At 38.6% G+C, this 15519-nt stretch overlaps 2 protein-coding genes across 2 annotated transcripts; one reads left to right on the top strand and one right to left on the bottom strand.

Moving 5' to 3' along the window:
- Positions 1-6907: 6907 nt before the first annotated feature.
- CBG09762 lies at positions 6908-9177 on the top strand (the record flags this gene model as incomplete). Its single annotated transcript, XM_002641427.1, has 4 exons — positions 6908-7040; positions 7087-7167; positions 8152-8289; positions 9035-9177. 4 exons carry the CDS (start codon positions 6908-6910, stop codon positions 9175-9177), a joined length of 495 nt encoding a protein of 164 aa, XP_002641473.1.
- Positions 9178-9712: 535 nt separating this feature from the next.
- Cbr-nhr-6 lies at positions 9713-14823 on the bottom strand (the record flags this gene model as incomplete). Its single annotated transcript, XM_002641426.2, has 12 exons — positions 9713-9922; positions 10255-10376; positions 10422-10782; positions 10838-10995; positions 11047-11336; positions 11389-11592; positions 11790-11980; positions 12145-12306; positions 14304-14386; positions 14432-14534; positions 14585-14653; positions 14773-14823. 12 exons carry the CDS (start codon positions 14821-14823, stop codon positions 9713-9715), a joined length of 2004 nt encoding a protein of 667 aa, XP_002641472.2.
- Positions 14824-15519: the final 696 nt, after the last annotated feature.

Here is a 15519-nt window from a genome sequence, read left to right as displayed (position 1 = left end):
CTCTTCACAAAAACCATGACTACAATGCCTCAAAATGATAGATGAAGTGTCACGAATCCTTTTGCCTTCCTCTCAGCTCCTGCTTCTTCTTCTTCTTTTCCGTTTTCCGTTTCCCGGACATTCGAGATTTTGGGAGCCTAATGAGGTGAGAGTGCTTGTTGCTCTTGCTCTAAAAGAGAGAAAGAACAATATTTGTTCTTCCTAGTACAATTGACTTCTGAAGAAAACAGAGCCGATTTTCAAAATAATGATAAAATGATGGATTTGTTTTGCAAAGGGAAAAAAACTGGACCACCAGATGGAATGGACGAAGAAATGAGCCAAGAGGAGCAGAAGACGAGTGTAGGATAAATGAGAAAAATGGACAGGCTCTCGTTTGCTTCTAAACCAGCAACAACACATTATGAAGTGGTGGCCAAGGGGTATGAGGAAGAAAAAACCCGACGGAGAATAGGTTTTTTGGGGTGGAAATAGAATAGAAAAGTGGACCGAAAAGAAGGAAGAGGCCCCAAAAATTGAAAGAATTGGAGGCAATTATTAGAGGCAAAGAGAAGAAGAAGAAGAGAGAAATGCACCGGAAAGGATATGTGACACAAGTTGAAAGAAGTGTGATTGATGACGTAAAATATTAGTAGGTGGGATGGAGGTAAGAAGGCACATCGGTTCAAAAGTATTGGTCAGAAATCGCGCCCCAGTGAACTTGATATTGGGGCATCTCATTGTTACGGTTTCTCACCAAGCTTTTCGAAAACCCTGTGGACATTTGGGATAGTAGGAATTTTAAACTGGTTCAAAAAGTTACAATTATTGAGAACCAGAAAAATATACACAGGGACCACCAATACTAGGGAAAAATGCAATGCATTCTCACCCTTTCTCTTGAGAGCATACACCAAAAAGCGGATTAGAAATTAAGGAAGAGTGGTGAGTAGAAGAAGAAGAGGAAGAAGGGGTCGGCAACTCGCTTATGATATAATTGAATGACACGAAATGCGGAGAAGGGTGCAAATTGGGATAAATGGAGTGGGAAAAGCGTCGGAAAAGAGAGATGGGTTGAAAATGGAAAAGAAGGAAGCGGCGAAGTTACAGACCGACAAGAAAATCTGAGTATGATACTGTAATCTGATAGGAAATCTAAATTTTCTTATTGAAATGTTAACTCATCTTTCGATTTTTCAGGTAACCATTTCATACAGTTCAAGTTCGGAATCTCACAAATCTTTAGTAATTGAATAACCCTATTTTATTTCATTTGCAAAATCCAAAAATACTAGAATTTCGAAATCTTTGAATTGAAATTTTTGCGATAATGAGAAGAATCCGAATGGCCATGCTTACGGAAGCTTATAAAAACTTTACATCCGGTCAAAGAAAAAAACATCATTCCTGAAATAGTATAACTAAGAATCAGAGCTTATCTGAATTCTAAGAAGTATCAGATTGAAACTAGACTTTAATTTAATGTTTAATATTCAATTCTTAGAAAAAAGGAAGAAAAGTTGCAAAAGATGTATAATTTGCATACCCAGAAACTGAACAACGATGGCTTCTTTTTCTCACACGAGATTTCGTTTTTCGGAAGCAAAAAGTTAGTGGTCAAAAAGAAAATAGGGGCTCTATTTCTTTTTCTCACTAAGCTTTTTCTCTCTCAAAACATATCCCCCCCCCCCCCGCACTCTACCAAAGGGTCAAATTGTGCATATGAAATGAACCCAAACTTGTCGTTTTCGTTTTCCGTTGTCCATGTCTTCTGGAGTGAGAAGGACCGCCTGTCCATTCTCCTTTTTCTTCCCTAGAACCCGAGAAACATGGAATCCCCGAAGGGATCAACCGACTCGTGGCAATGATGTATTGCTTGGTTTTTGCATGTGTGGAAATAGTGTGTAGGTTGAAGAGACACAGACAAACGATGTCTATGATAGTAGTCGTTAAAATGGAATTTTTGGCGTAGAAAATTTCAAGTGCGGTAATGCAAAAAGCAAAAACGAGAAATAGGAAAAACAAAACACCAAGGATAGTTTCCGGGAGAAGAGAAAGTCAGAAATGGGCGAAGTTATGATTCGGACCTGAATTTTGGGGAAACTGTAACTTGGTAAGTAATCTTTAAAACAAATTTTGTAACTAAGAAAATACCGTAAAACCTTCAATAAAAGGGCTCCCACATAAAGTGAGATATAAGAGCTCAAAGTTGACAGTTCGGGGCCCTCATATTGCAGGTTCTGCGGTAGTTTGAACTCATGGATTATTGTAGCCCAATAGTATAAAGAATCTTATTCAACTGAACTAAATTTCTTGTTACTGTTCGTATGGATACGAAACCTTACACACCGAATTCTGAGAACCAACTTCAAAACGATTATATCGAATTCATCCCAAATCGAGTCAACGAATTACAAAAGAATAAAAAACGGGAGGAATCCAAAAAAACTGGTAACTGTCTACTCTGCTAAACGAACAGTTCATTTTTTTCACACTGCCTGGATCTGATCTATACTACATACACGTAATATGCCAATAACGCCAATAGTATAGACCCAGATGGCTGCAATAACGACTACATCATTTTCATATAAGTAGTCATTCATCGGGGGAAAAAAGATTGGATGCTCGACGGATTCCGAATCAACGATGGACAGAAAAAAACGTGATTCTGACGGGGCCCGAGAAGAAAGTCCCGAAGTATTTTGTGTTGAGGAATGGAAATGTGTAAAACGAGACTTCGACTAATAAAAACGCCCGGGCGCCCTCCCGTCGAATTGATCAAGCCGAGGGCAGGCAAAACTGGCTCCCGGAAAAATGAGAGCACATGCGAAGGATGAAGAAGAGGTGGGAGTGATTGGGATCGGAGAGTAGTAAAAAGCACACGAACATTTTTATGAGACGATTTGAAGCGATTTATTGATGAGTATTACACGAAGAAGAGCCGGAAAGAGACAAGAAGAAGATGAAATTGCAAAAGAAATGAATGATTGGTGGCGATGGATGATAGGGGAGAAGACATCCGGAGGAAAGTTGGTTTCGAAATTTTCGAGCGAGAGAGAGAGTTCGGAAAAGAGAAGATAGGTTCCGGTTATCAAGAATTATCAGTGTCGGGGTTGAGTGTCAGAGATATAGCAACATAGTACTCAAAAAATCTGTCACATTTGAGAGAAGAAGAAATTCTACACCTATAGGCTGAGAAGAAATATTAGCAATCACACTAAAACTCAAAAATGAACTTACTCAGTTGGAAGATTCCAGAGAAAACATTTCTTGGTTACGAAGGCTCAAAGATTCAAGATGTTGAGTATTACTCTGGTCTAATTTCAATTGCGACCATAAGCTCGAAGGTGGGCGGAGCTCAAGTCCGGTAGCTAAATCCTTAATAGGGAATTTAAAGGAGTATGTATTTTCATAATTGTTTTCTGGCCTACTTTTCGATTTTTTAGACGAGTTTTATCGATTTTCAATAATTTTCGTTGTTTGAATGCAATTTTCTTTGCGATATGTAGGATTTTTGCGAAAAAAAGTCAATGAAATTCATCGAAAAATCGAAAAAAAAGACCACAAAATAATTGCGAAAATACATGCTCCTTTAAATGGACATTTAATGATTACCGGACCTAACCCCGCCAAAGTGATATCTTAGGTTTCTATTCTTCCCGATATTCTCAAATTCAAAAGCTTTCAGATCCTAGAATCTCAGATACTTAAAACTTTTGGTTCCATTTTTAGGTCTCGCTCGATGTAAACTTAAAAAAAATTCTTCTCCAAAATCTATTGAATGACAGGAAATTTATTGCTGCCAGAGTTTTTTTTTTTGAAATTAGGAATCAAACAAGAGATGGCACACAAAAAAAATGAGAATCTCTTAAAACTCTCCGAAAAACAAGAACGATGATCATTGTTTCTGACTCTTTCTCCCATATGGCTTGAGGAGGTAATAAGACGACAGTGTTGTGCAATCAGGAAACGACCTAAACTATTTGGCAAACAGAAGAGAATGCACGTTATGTCCCATGTTCTACACATCCTCCTCACTTTTCTCCTCTTTTTTGTTTGATTTATGCGATTGCTTAGACTATTGATATGCGTTTTGTCTCCTTCTTCTTTTTTTACCAATCCCCACATTTTCTATTCATGGGAACACTAAACGGAAAAAGTGTATTAGAAAATGGTTATAAACGGAATGAGACCAAAAAAGTTGCAACTTGGGAAAGAAGTGTTCAGAAGAAAAGGAAGAGGACGAATAAGAGTGTGGATCGCACCTGTTGTGAAAGTTTGAAAATGCTGTAAAGTGATGGTTTATGATCATTAATTGGGCATGAGACGGATGTAATTGAAAATAGACAAAAGTAGTAACTGTTCAGGAGTATAAAGGAAGGAATAGAGTACATATAAGCTTGAGATGAAATTCAAAAGATGCGAAATGTCGCGAACCAGCTGGTGCTAAAACCATCGTAAAAGATTTTCTATAGAAAAATGTCGAAAGAAAAGATCCTATAACCAGCTGGAATGGCCTTTTCATTTTGCACTTTTAAGTAGATGAGAATTCAGCTGAAAATGTTAAAAGAGTATGACTGAATTGCTTTTAATTTTTAGGTCAAACCAGTATTCAAAAGTCCAGTATACTCAAAAATAGTAGACACTTATTTTTCGTTAAAATATGAATTATTCTTCTAATTTCAGGATTAAGTTTTAGAGATTTTCAGTCACAAAAAGATTTTCAATCAATTTTTTTTAAGTCTGGATCCAGTTTTTTCTTCAATGCTCTCTCAAAATTCAAAATTTAGATCTTTGAGACCTATCAAATCTTGAATGACTCACTGAAACAAAACCAAGCTGCTTTTTCTAATTCTCTCTCATTTTTCTGGATATTTATTTTTAGGTGACATGTGCTTTGCATAAAAATGACTCATGTATTCGCGGCGAGAAGGGCAAATATCTCCAAAAACAAAGAAATAACATTCGGATTGTTTCAGGATGTGTGAATATAAGAAGGTATTGAATGCAAATCAAAAGCGATGGACACCGATCATAGCAACATTTGCCGGATCGAGTCGAGAAGAAAAGAGTGTGGAAGATGAAGAGACGCAGAGAGACAAGAGACAGGTCGAACAGCCGGAGGAGACGAAGGATAGGATACACAGGAACCGAACATATGGATGAAGCCTAATGAGAGATAATGGGTAAATGATAGACACAGGACGGGGACATGCAGTATTATTATACCGAATCGTATGTATTATTCAGTGTTTTTGCAAATGGAAGAAAAGAGAATGAAAGAGAGAAGACAGGTTGTTGAATTAACAGGAAGGGAGTATAGGTGAAAGAGTTGAAGAAAGGATAAGAGTGATTAGAAGGGCGGAGGAGAGAGTAGTCAGCTGTAGAGGACATAGTGTAACTCTCGAATGGACCACTTTGTTGGCAGTTCGGATATTGTGAGCCGAATTGTTAAACTTACGGAGAAAAGCGAGGTATGGACCTTCACACGGGGTTATCGATACATTAATGAGAGACATAAACAATGCGGAAAACGGGGAACGGAACAATGAGAAGGTGATGAGGAGGTAATAATAGAGAGGAAGCGAAAGAGAGGAGAAAATGAGGCACAGGAAATAGAGTATACGTCATTGTTACGGTTCGGTTGGTACCGTTTTTGTATTCATTCGAGAGCGGGCTAATATCTAGGATTCCAATAGATTTTCTCATGTGGAATATAAATGAATGGATCATGGTCGTTTTGTAAATCATTTGAAAATGTTTCTATTCACAAAATATAATGATGTGCTTATCCTTTCACATTTCAGACATTTTTTGTTTTTAGTAAATATCTATGTTTTTCTGAACCAAAAATTTCGATCCTGTGGATTTGCTGTGTTATTTCTGCAGACAATTCTGAAAATTTTTAAATTCGAAATTTTAAACATTCAGAACTTTCGGTTTCCAGAAATTTAAAAAATTAGCCAACCCTGAAACTCAGTTAATCAGAAATTTCGGGAAGTTCGAAAATTCGAATTTGGAAATACTCCGAAATTTTTGGGACTCGGAAGTTCTGAAGTTAGAAATTCAAGTGTAAGATACAGTAAGCCTAAGTCAGGAGGTATTATTGTTGTGCGAAAAAATTGGAGTCGAGACGCAGACAGTTGAACAAAAAATTTCTCTGCGTCTCCACCGAGTATGTGCTATTTAGGCTTGTCGCTTCGAGGTGCATATCGTATTCAGACTGCAAAAAATACTCTCTAACTCCAATTTTTTCGGACAACAATAATAGAGCAGAGGGCATAAACCGACTGTTTCAGTACTATCCGAACGTTATACCGTGTATGGATAACAAATTTACCTTAAAACCGTGATAGAAGGGCCCCCACACTGTCGTGTTAGGGCTTATTTTTCTTGGCTCGTGAGCAAGATTTAAAAAATGGATCAGCTAATGAAAGACAAGAAATTTACCGGTTGACAGATTTTTGATATCTCTGATAGGAACCGAGATAAATTGCCTCGAAGTTAAAAATTAGAGGGCCCTGCTATTTCGGGTTTTACGGTATAAGGTAATCATTTTCATGTTTTACGCCTTATCAAACTTCCTGGAAAAGTGAGAAACCCCCCTTGACCTCTGTGATTCACTTCCTCCGAAACATTCTTTGTCCTTGTATGATATTCTTCAATGTTCCCACAGTCCAAGAAGAAAGGAAAAGTACGGTGGTCACTAACAGCACGTAATCCCTTTGACTCTCTCGTGAGCCTAAGTACTTTTCAATTCAAACAACACGTTCTTTTGGGAGCTGCTCCCTTGCTCCGGTCGGCTACTCCTTGTCCCACACTTGTTTGTTTTTTAACGACTTCCTTTTGGTTTGAGGTTTAGGGTCATTTTGTCCGAAGCACTTCCTCTATCAGTCGCTGCCCCTCGATCCGATCAGTTACAAAAATGCTTCTTCGATTCTTGATTCTCTCTTTTTTATGTTCGAATTGTTGTATTCTGGCAGCAAAAGAGACTCCATGGTATTATCCTATTATTGAGATTCTACAAGCGAAATTGGTGGATTTTACATGTTCTCAAGGTAAAAAATATGATGAATTCGGTATGATTCGTATGTTTTGCTTCAGAATGCACGACTACAATGGACTGTGATACTGGCTTGAGTTGTTTCCACGCGAGTACCTATTCCAAAGGATGCTGTTTGATGGGTGAGTTCATCTTTACTGAAATTGAATGCTGGAAAGTTTGTAAACCATACTTTCAACGGGCCGCGATATTTTCAGAAATTTCAAGGCCAGGCCCAAACATTTTCGGGCTCAATAGAAAAATAAAATAAAGTTTCTATCGAAATAAGCTTCCCAAGAACGGAGTGTCATTAAAATTTTTTCAAATATGGAAAATCCGGGCCCATTGGTCCGGACACCGATTTTTCAAGTATTCTGTAAACCCCCACTGTTTGAAAATTCCAGTTTCAGTCTCTGCCATTTACCAGAAAACACATCTGAAAGTTCACCCGAACTTGTGTTAATTTCTTATGAATCATAACATTTTTCCCATTTTGCTATGACATTACTTTTCAATTATCGATTTATCTAAAAGTTTAAGTTTTCAACATTTAATTTCTTATGTCCTTCAAGATCTGTCGTTTCATCCGACTGATCACATTTTCTTTGTTTTAATCATTACTTTCCAAAAGTTTGTCATTTTCCTCCACCCTCACAATAACTACTGGGTTATGGAAAGTGTCAAACCCTTTGAAGATAAGCAACAAACATCAGGAAAAGTATTTAAAAAATGATAAGAAAGAAAAGAAAAAAAAACGTTGTATCCCTTGAATCATTCCTGAAATAGATCCTTTGAGTGGGGCATTCTCTAAACAGAAGAAGCCATTGGAATGCAGCCAAAAAATCAGAAAGTCGGGAAAATGTTGATGTGTTATTAGAATAAATTTAGGACTTGGAGATGTAGGTCATTTTCGGATTAAAATGATGAACACAGCTCCAGACATAGTATAACAAATGGAGAATTTAAAAAGAACATAGGATAAACTTCAGTTAAAAATAGACTTGAAAACAATTTGAACTCCCTGAAGCCAGTTTAGAAAATCTGAAAACTAGTTTTGGCTCAGGAAGTCAAGTCTCATTAACATTTTCGTAACGGAACTTCAGTAAACATTTCGACATATATTTCAGCTCTAAAACCAAATGAGACAGGATGTATGATCGAGGATCAATGCAAACAAGCCTGTGAAAGTACAATCTGCGATAGATCCCAGTTTCCATCACGATGTCTTTGTGAGAAAGGACGTCATTTTCTTTTCAATAAATGCTGTAAGTTGTCAAAAGATTTATTTCCTTTGTTTTCTTTTTATTACTCTCAAATTCCGGGTTCAATTTGTTTCTCGAAAATTAAAGATCCATGTTCAATCAATAGTGGGGAATCATACCTAAGAAGATACTAATCCACCTGGATTACAACGTCACAGATCAGAATTATTCTATTGGAGGTAGAAGGGGTGTTAGTTGCAGACGACTTTTGAATTGGTTATTATAAAGATCAGACTGCATTTAAGGTACAAAAGGATTATTGAAAAACGCATAGAATCATAATTTCAATAAAAAACAAAGTAAACAACATAGAAAAAATATTATCAAGACAAACTAGAGTCTAGAACACAATTTAGCAGAAATTCAAAAAAAGCTGTTTCCAGAAGAAATAAAGAAAATGATTTTTGATATAAGACAATACCTTTTTAATGTCAATATAAATGGCAAATGGCATTAAAGGGGTACTCCAACAAAAATGTTTTTGTATTTTTTTTTGCAAAAAAACGCCTCTGGCGTTTCAAATACTGGGGTGCCTTCGGCGCGATTTAACCTATTTGTTTTACTGCTCGTCGCTCCGCTCCTCACTTGATTCACTTGATCACTTGATTACCAAATAACTTTAGAAACATTTCATTACAATTTTTTTCAAAATTCGATCAGAGCCACCTTCAAAATGGAATTTCAAGTTCTGGGATTTTATCAATTCTTTTCAGCATGTGATATCGTTTGTTGATAAACTCTTTTCCAGGGAAGAAATGTCCCGATTTCGCCTATCCAGAACCAATAATCGACGATCGTGGATTCAGTCGATGCGAACTAAAAACGGATTTGAACACTGCTGTCCAGTACATGCGCCGAAACAAACGACAGATGAGAAATAATTTTTGTTAAATCGATCATTTCTGTCCCAACCACGAATTATCCCCCTTATTCTTCAGTATTTCTTGTCCCTCTCCGGTGCTCACGAGTCCCAGTTGCTCATTTCTTATTTCAAAAATTCAAATTTTTTCCAAAATATATGATTTATATTTTTAATGCAATTCCATACAAATAAAAGTATCATCTAAATAAACTCTAAAAATTATAAAAAATTAAAAATGCACAGCTATCTGACAGTTTGTGTGACAGGATTTGGGTTCCCGACAACAAAATACTATTCCAGGGGAAAAAAGGACAAATTGAGAACTTTTGAGGTTGATGAGGGGGTTTTTTGGAGCAGGAGGACAAAAATAGGTTTACCGGTAACAAATTATTTGATGGTTCTTTTTTTGGGGAAAGAGGACAAAATATATAAGTTATAAGGAGAATAAATAAATAAAATTAAATAAAATTAAAGTGATATGCAGTCTCTGGAGTATAGGACGGCTAGCTGACAAATGATATATATCGAAATGAGAGATCAGAAAAGGAAAGAATCAGAAGGAAATCAGAAGGCAGTGGATCCCATTTGGAATGCAAAAAGAGCACTGGTGGATGGAACAACTGGACTTCCACATGCTGGTTGAGTATCGGCAGTGCGAAGTGGTGCACGAGTTAAACTGATGAGATGTTGGAATTCTTCTGGGAAACGAGTCGATGGATACATTGAGTCGAGGACCTGAATCCCCATTGTGTGGAACACATCGAATTCGTCAGTCTGAAAATAAGAGCCATTTTTCGAGTGCACAAAAAAAGTTTCCCTTTTCATTCAACAGACACCTAATCACCCTGGTGGATTAGCATTAAAACCGTGCAAATTTTGCCCTCAGTCTTATATTGGAAGGCTTCTCTTTTTCCTCAGAAACCCTCAAATGTCACAAAGACACTTATCATTGTCTGTGAAAGTAAGTTGTGTTCTGTTACTACGTCACCATCATCCCAAAAAATTTGATCTCGAGCTTCTTGCAAAGACGAGGAAAGATTACAATTGCTAATGACGTTTCCAGCACAAAGTTCAAAAGGTCTTCTCATTACTGAGTGCTTACTTACCAGTCTGACAATCTTGGCCAATTTGTTTTGAGATCCACTGCAATGATCCTTCAGGGCATTGATAATGGTGCTTTGCACTGTATCCACCAATACCTTGTTGGACAATCCCAACAGATTTTGCTCTGAAAATTAGAAATGAATACACTGAAACGGGCTGAACTAGTTACCTGTGTTTCCGGACAAGAATTGGAGAGCAATGAATGAAGCGAATGCTTGTGGCTCCCACTCGACCAACGAGGAAAAGTTCTGAGCTTTGTTGATCATGAAACGAAGGATCTGTTGGAAGCAGATTGGGAATGCATTCAGCATAAATAACTCTCCAGACTCGAACATGATGGATTCGGTGTTGTTGGCGCAACGATTTGCACAACGGATCGCCATGATTGGGAAGAATGATCTGGCGAGAAGGATGCGGAAGTCAGGCTCTGGGATCTCACAGATCTGAGGCATGGCCATAAGGAGTTTCCTGGTGGCGATGTATTCGCAATGGAGGATACTAACAGCAGAATCCTCACCGAATGGAGCCAACTGAAAAAAAAGAAATTATCACTTCAATCTAAAAGTCTTATATTTCTGAACATACAAAGTGTCTGGTGACAGTCATATTGGTATTATCCTCAATAGCCTTTCCCATCAATGCCAAAAGTGGGAGTGGTGGAGATGGTTGGTCCACAGATCTTGCCAACTTGGTCTTCGAAGACAAACGTCCTCTTCTGCCAGATAGAGAACCACCGCGGACGACTGAAAAAGTAAAAGTTGTTTAACCTTTTCCCTTTTTAAGTTTGCCCTTACTCTCTTTGACCATGCCGACTTCGAGGCATTTTTGGAAGCGACAGTATTGACAACGACTACGGTATCTCTTGTCAATTGGGCAGTTCTTATTGCCAGCGCATGTGTACTTGGAGTTCTTTTGAACGGTACGCTTGAAGAATCCCTTGCATCCCTCACAAGTTCTAGCTCCATAGTGCAAGCAAACAGCACGATCATTACAGACGGCACACATCTTGTCAGCATCCAAAACCTCATCCTGAATTCCGAACGGAGTTGGTGGAGTTTGCAAGTTATCGTGATTCAAGAAGGATCTGGAATACAAGAATATTGAGTAAATCCTTCCGGGTTCGAAAAATTTCAAACCTCAAGAAGCCGTGCAATTGCGGGGGTGACGTCGGAAGAGAGTTAGAGTGTGGTGATGGAGTCCCTCCGGTATTGTTGGAGGAGCTTGTATTGCCCTGACTGTTGCGACGAGCCTCCGCCGGAACTGGGAAGTGCTGTGGATAGAATGGCGAGGTGAACGGTGGCATCAATGCATTCGGTGCACCCATGAAGTCGTGGGTCAGTCTGTAAAGAAACAAAAGGCTCATCGGGCCAAACAAGAGAAGCAGCCTAATCTCATAGAGTGCAATTAATCCCCCCTATTGCTTCCAGATACTACGTAGAAAACACACAAGAAGTAATCCACACGTGGTGCTTATGAGTGTGGCGTGACACATTTACTAGACGAAGAAACTTCCTCTCCGGAAATGCACGGAACTTACGAGAATGGATAGTGAGGAGCTCCGAAGATCAGATCGTTTGGTGGCATTTGGAATGCTTGCATTGGGTCGAGTTCACTCTTGATATGAGCAATTGAGGCGTTCATCTCTGGATTTGGAGCAACTGATGGTTGGAGTTGTGATTGAGATGGTAGAGCGCGTTGGTTAGAAGAAGAAGGAGCGGATGAAGATGGCTAAAATATATGAAGGATGTGAATAAATAGAGAAAAAAGGAGGGAAGATGAGAAATTAAAAGGATCAAGTGAGATTTGAAATTAGAACGGAAAATACAAATATCTCACAAAGCCCTTGATAATTAAAAACCCGCCAGAATCCACCCCAGATCCCAATCTCTCACCTGCTCGAATTCCTCTGGGATCGTCTCGACTTTGACTTTAACTTCCGGCTTTGGAACAACGTTGGCCTGATCACTGGTGTCCTGTAAACTGGCAAATTCAGTATTGATAATGACTCCAGAGGCACGTAGTTGCTCTTCAAGAGCCGCTAGAGTTGACGGCTTCTCAAGTTTGCTAGCAGTCCGTTTGCTCATCATTTTGAAAACAGTAAGAGTGAGTAATGGGGGTCAAAGGAAGGAATAGGAATGGAATGGAAGGAATTCGGAAGATGAAGAGGTAAGTAAAGGGCTCCTCTTTTGAAATATGCAGCTGTTAAGCTTGCTCGCTGTAAGTTTTATAGGGGCGGAGCTTCGGAAAAGGGAGGGGACAGAAGCACGTTAGGCTGCTGGCAGCGACAAAAGAGCACACCGAAAAGAAGAGGAATTATTTCAAATCACGCCCCGGGAGACCACCTATATGTGAAGATGATGACGACACAGTTTGACAAGAGGGAAGCCAGAAAAGGGTACCTGACAAAGTGACATATCTTCTCTCTACAATTCCAGAATTGTCTTATTTCGAGAGGAGGGGGGCATCATCATCAAGAGCAAAATGTATAGAAGTTTGATGTTGGGAAGGAGAAGGGGGCGAAGAAATTTCGATGAAAATTGTAGGGTTGTTAACAGGAAAAAGACATGAAAGCGAGGGAGAACCAAATGACACGTTTATCTAACAATTAGACAGATTGTGGGTGTTTAGAAACACACCAGATTTACTCGAAAAGGTTGGAATTTACCAAAAGATATGCTCGCATTTTTCGAAAGATCTGGTGGAATTTAGGTTGCTCCCATAATTAAGAGTGGAGCCTAGGGAAATGAAATTCTAGTTAGAGAGAAAGAAATCAAAAATCTTAATCTCAATGTGAAACTAGGGAAAAAAGCCATAAGGTGAATAAAGTTAAAACCAAATACTCTAATAGAAGATCCTCTGAACTTTGAGCCAATCTATCTCGGTTCCTGTCAAGATATAAAAAAAATTTATCGACTGATAAATTGTTCATCATAATATCACAAACATTTTGGCATGTGACACATTTTTAACATCTCGCATAGGAATTGGGATGATTGAGCTTAAAGGTGAATCCTCTTCTATTACAGGTTGTACCGAAAAATTGCAGAGGGGAAATTCAAAACGTTCGATCTTTAATTTTCCTCTTCATCAATCTAAAAACATTCAAAAGCAAAACTAGAAACTTTGAGAAAGGTCCCGCTTACATCCGTTGATTCGGAAATGTCATGAGCAAACTATACGCTGTGCTCTAATAAGAAAATCCTTGGCCACAGTAAGCCCAAAAGAAAGAGCCCCAAAAAGAAGGTAAAAACGAGATCAAAAGGGAAGCAGAACAGTACTAATGACATTTTTGGGGTTGAGGAGAAGACGAAAGAAAGTGACTTGTTAACACATTGGTCCCACCTCTTTGCTACTGTTTCTATGACTAATAAAGGCAAATAGGGGTCGAAAGAAGAAAAAGAAAGTTGGTATGCTGTCAGGGGGTAAAGAGAGACTTGTGAGAGAAGTTTTTGAATTCGAAAATGAAACTTCTTGATGCTCTTTTTCTCTGTATCTCTCACCCTCTCTATCTGTTCAACTGGTCAATTATCAGGTAATAAGTGGGTAGTTAGTTAGGTGAGGGTGGATAAGAGTGCAAAAGAAGAAAGAGGGAAGGAGAATGAATTTGAAAACGGTCGAAAGTGAGACGGAATGTTTTGAAAAATGCACCTGTCCCCCTCCCCCTGTTCCCATTCTCACCTTTTTTGCCACCCTGGGACCTAGAAACAGGTGGCACCACAAAAAAAAGAGAAATCTATACCAATATTTTCCCACAGTCATTATTTTTAATTTCGAAAAAGAAATGCCCATTAAAAAAGCGTGTCGGTGGGAAAATGTGAAAGTGTTCTCTAAACCCTTGTATGGAGTGTGCTACTGTTTTCCATTTAAAACAGTCCTATGGGGAAATCTCGTCATTATTTAGCGCTCGAGAGAGATATGTTCTCAGGAAACTTACTGGAAAATAAAGTAATGATTGGCATGAACCAAGAGGGTTCAGCCCAAAAACAATTTTCAAGAGTTTTCAGAGTTGATGTCATATTTTTAGGAGAGAATATAAAAGATTCAGACTCACAACAAGGGATCGGAAGAGACTGTCAAGATCGGCATCAGTGACTTTGGATCCTTTGCGAGACGATGACGACGGCCCCAAATCTCCTGAACTATCATTTTCATTCCAGATACCGTAACCCATAAACTAACCATGATCGAATGAGGAGTTTGCCGAGGAGTTTTTGGACATCTCCCGGAAGAAATCTCTTCGGAGAGGTTCCTCGTTACGCACAAGGCGTGTGTAGATGTCGATCTGAATAGTTTTGAATAGTTTCAGTGTTACTGTAACTCTTATGAACTCACTTCGTCCTCCACACTGGAGCAGGATGAGTAACTGCTATCCACAGAAGCCGGTGAAGAACAGTATTTATACTGGAAAAGGGTAAAAATTTAAATATAAAGAAACACATGTCTAGACTGAAACTATTCTCTAAAAATCAGAAAAAAGGGGAAGAATTGTTGAGTGAAAAGTTAGAACACCTGTCCCGTACCTTATCTTGAAACTCTTGAAACTCGTCCGTTTGAATAGTAAGATGTTCCATTCAGTCGGACAGACCGTGCATATGAACGGTCAGATGAGAAAGCAAGAATTGGAAAGAAGAAGATGATGATGAGTTAGGTAGATGAATTGAGAAGATGGGTTAGTGTCAATCTGAAATATTCGAGAATTGAAATTTGGAGGGATTTTCAGATTGAGAAGAAAAGAGTTCAAAAGAATTTTTTCAATAGCATAGGAATATATATTGTTGTGTCAGGAGGCGGACCATATCCCCCCTCAATTTGTCGTCATCAGTAGCACGACAAAAATGTCTGTGCAGGTGGTTTGACACTGACAATCGGAAAGAGAGAGGAAGGGATCGAGCAGCAACACTAGAAAAAAGTCAAAATCAGCTTGTGTTCACAAACAATGAAACAATTCACCTGCTTATTTTTTGATTACCTACGTAATTTCGATGGAGGAGAAGCAGCAGATTTTTTTTGACGACGACGAAATTTCCAAATTTAGATATGGTCACTCTAAAAACAGAATCAGGAGGAAATTTTTGGAAAAATAATGGGATTGGTGAGCTCACAGCGAATTGTGAATTCTGACCAGATGACTACGTAGATGAGAGTTTACAGGTGGAAGAGAAGCTTTGCTACGTAGGCAATATTTTTAAGGTCATCGAAATGTCGAATGGTTCCGTCGTCACAGGTGGAAGGTCTTAGGATCTGTGAGCATAGGCAAAAAGAGAACG

This window comes from Caenorhabditis briggsae (genome assembly GCF_000004555.2).
Source record: "Caenorhabditis briggsae complete genome, chrIII, whole genome shotgun sequence".
Taxonomy (NCBI): domain Eukaryota; kingdom Metazoa; phylum Nematoda; class Chromadorea; order Rhabditida; family Rhabditidae; genus Caenorhabditis; species Caenorhabditis briggsae.
Note: the sequence above shows the minus strand (reverse complement) of the source record. Positions and strands in the feature narration are given on the sequence as shown.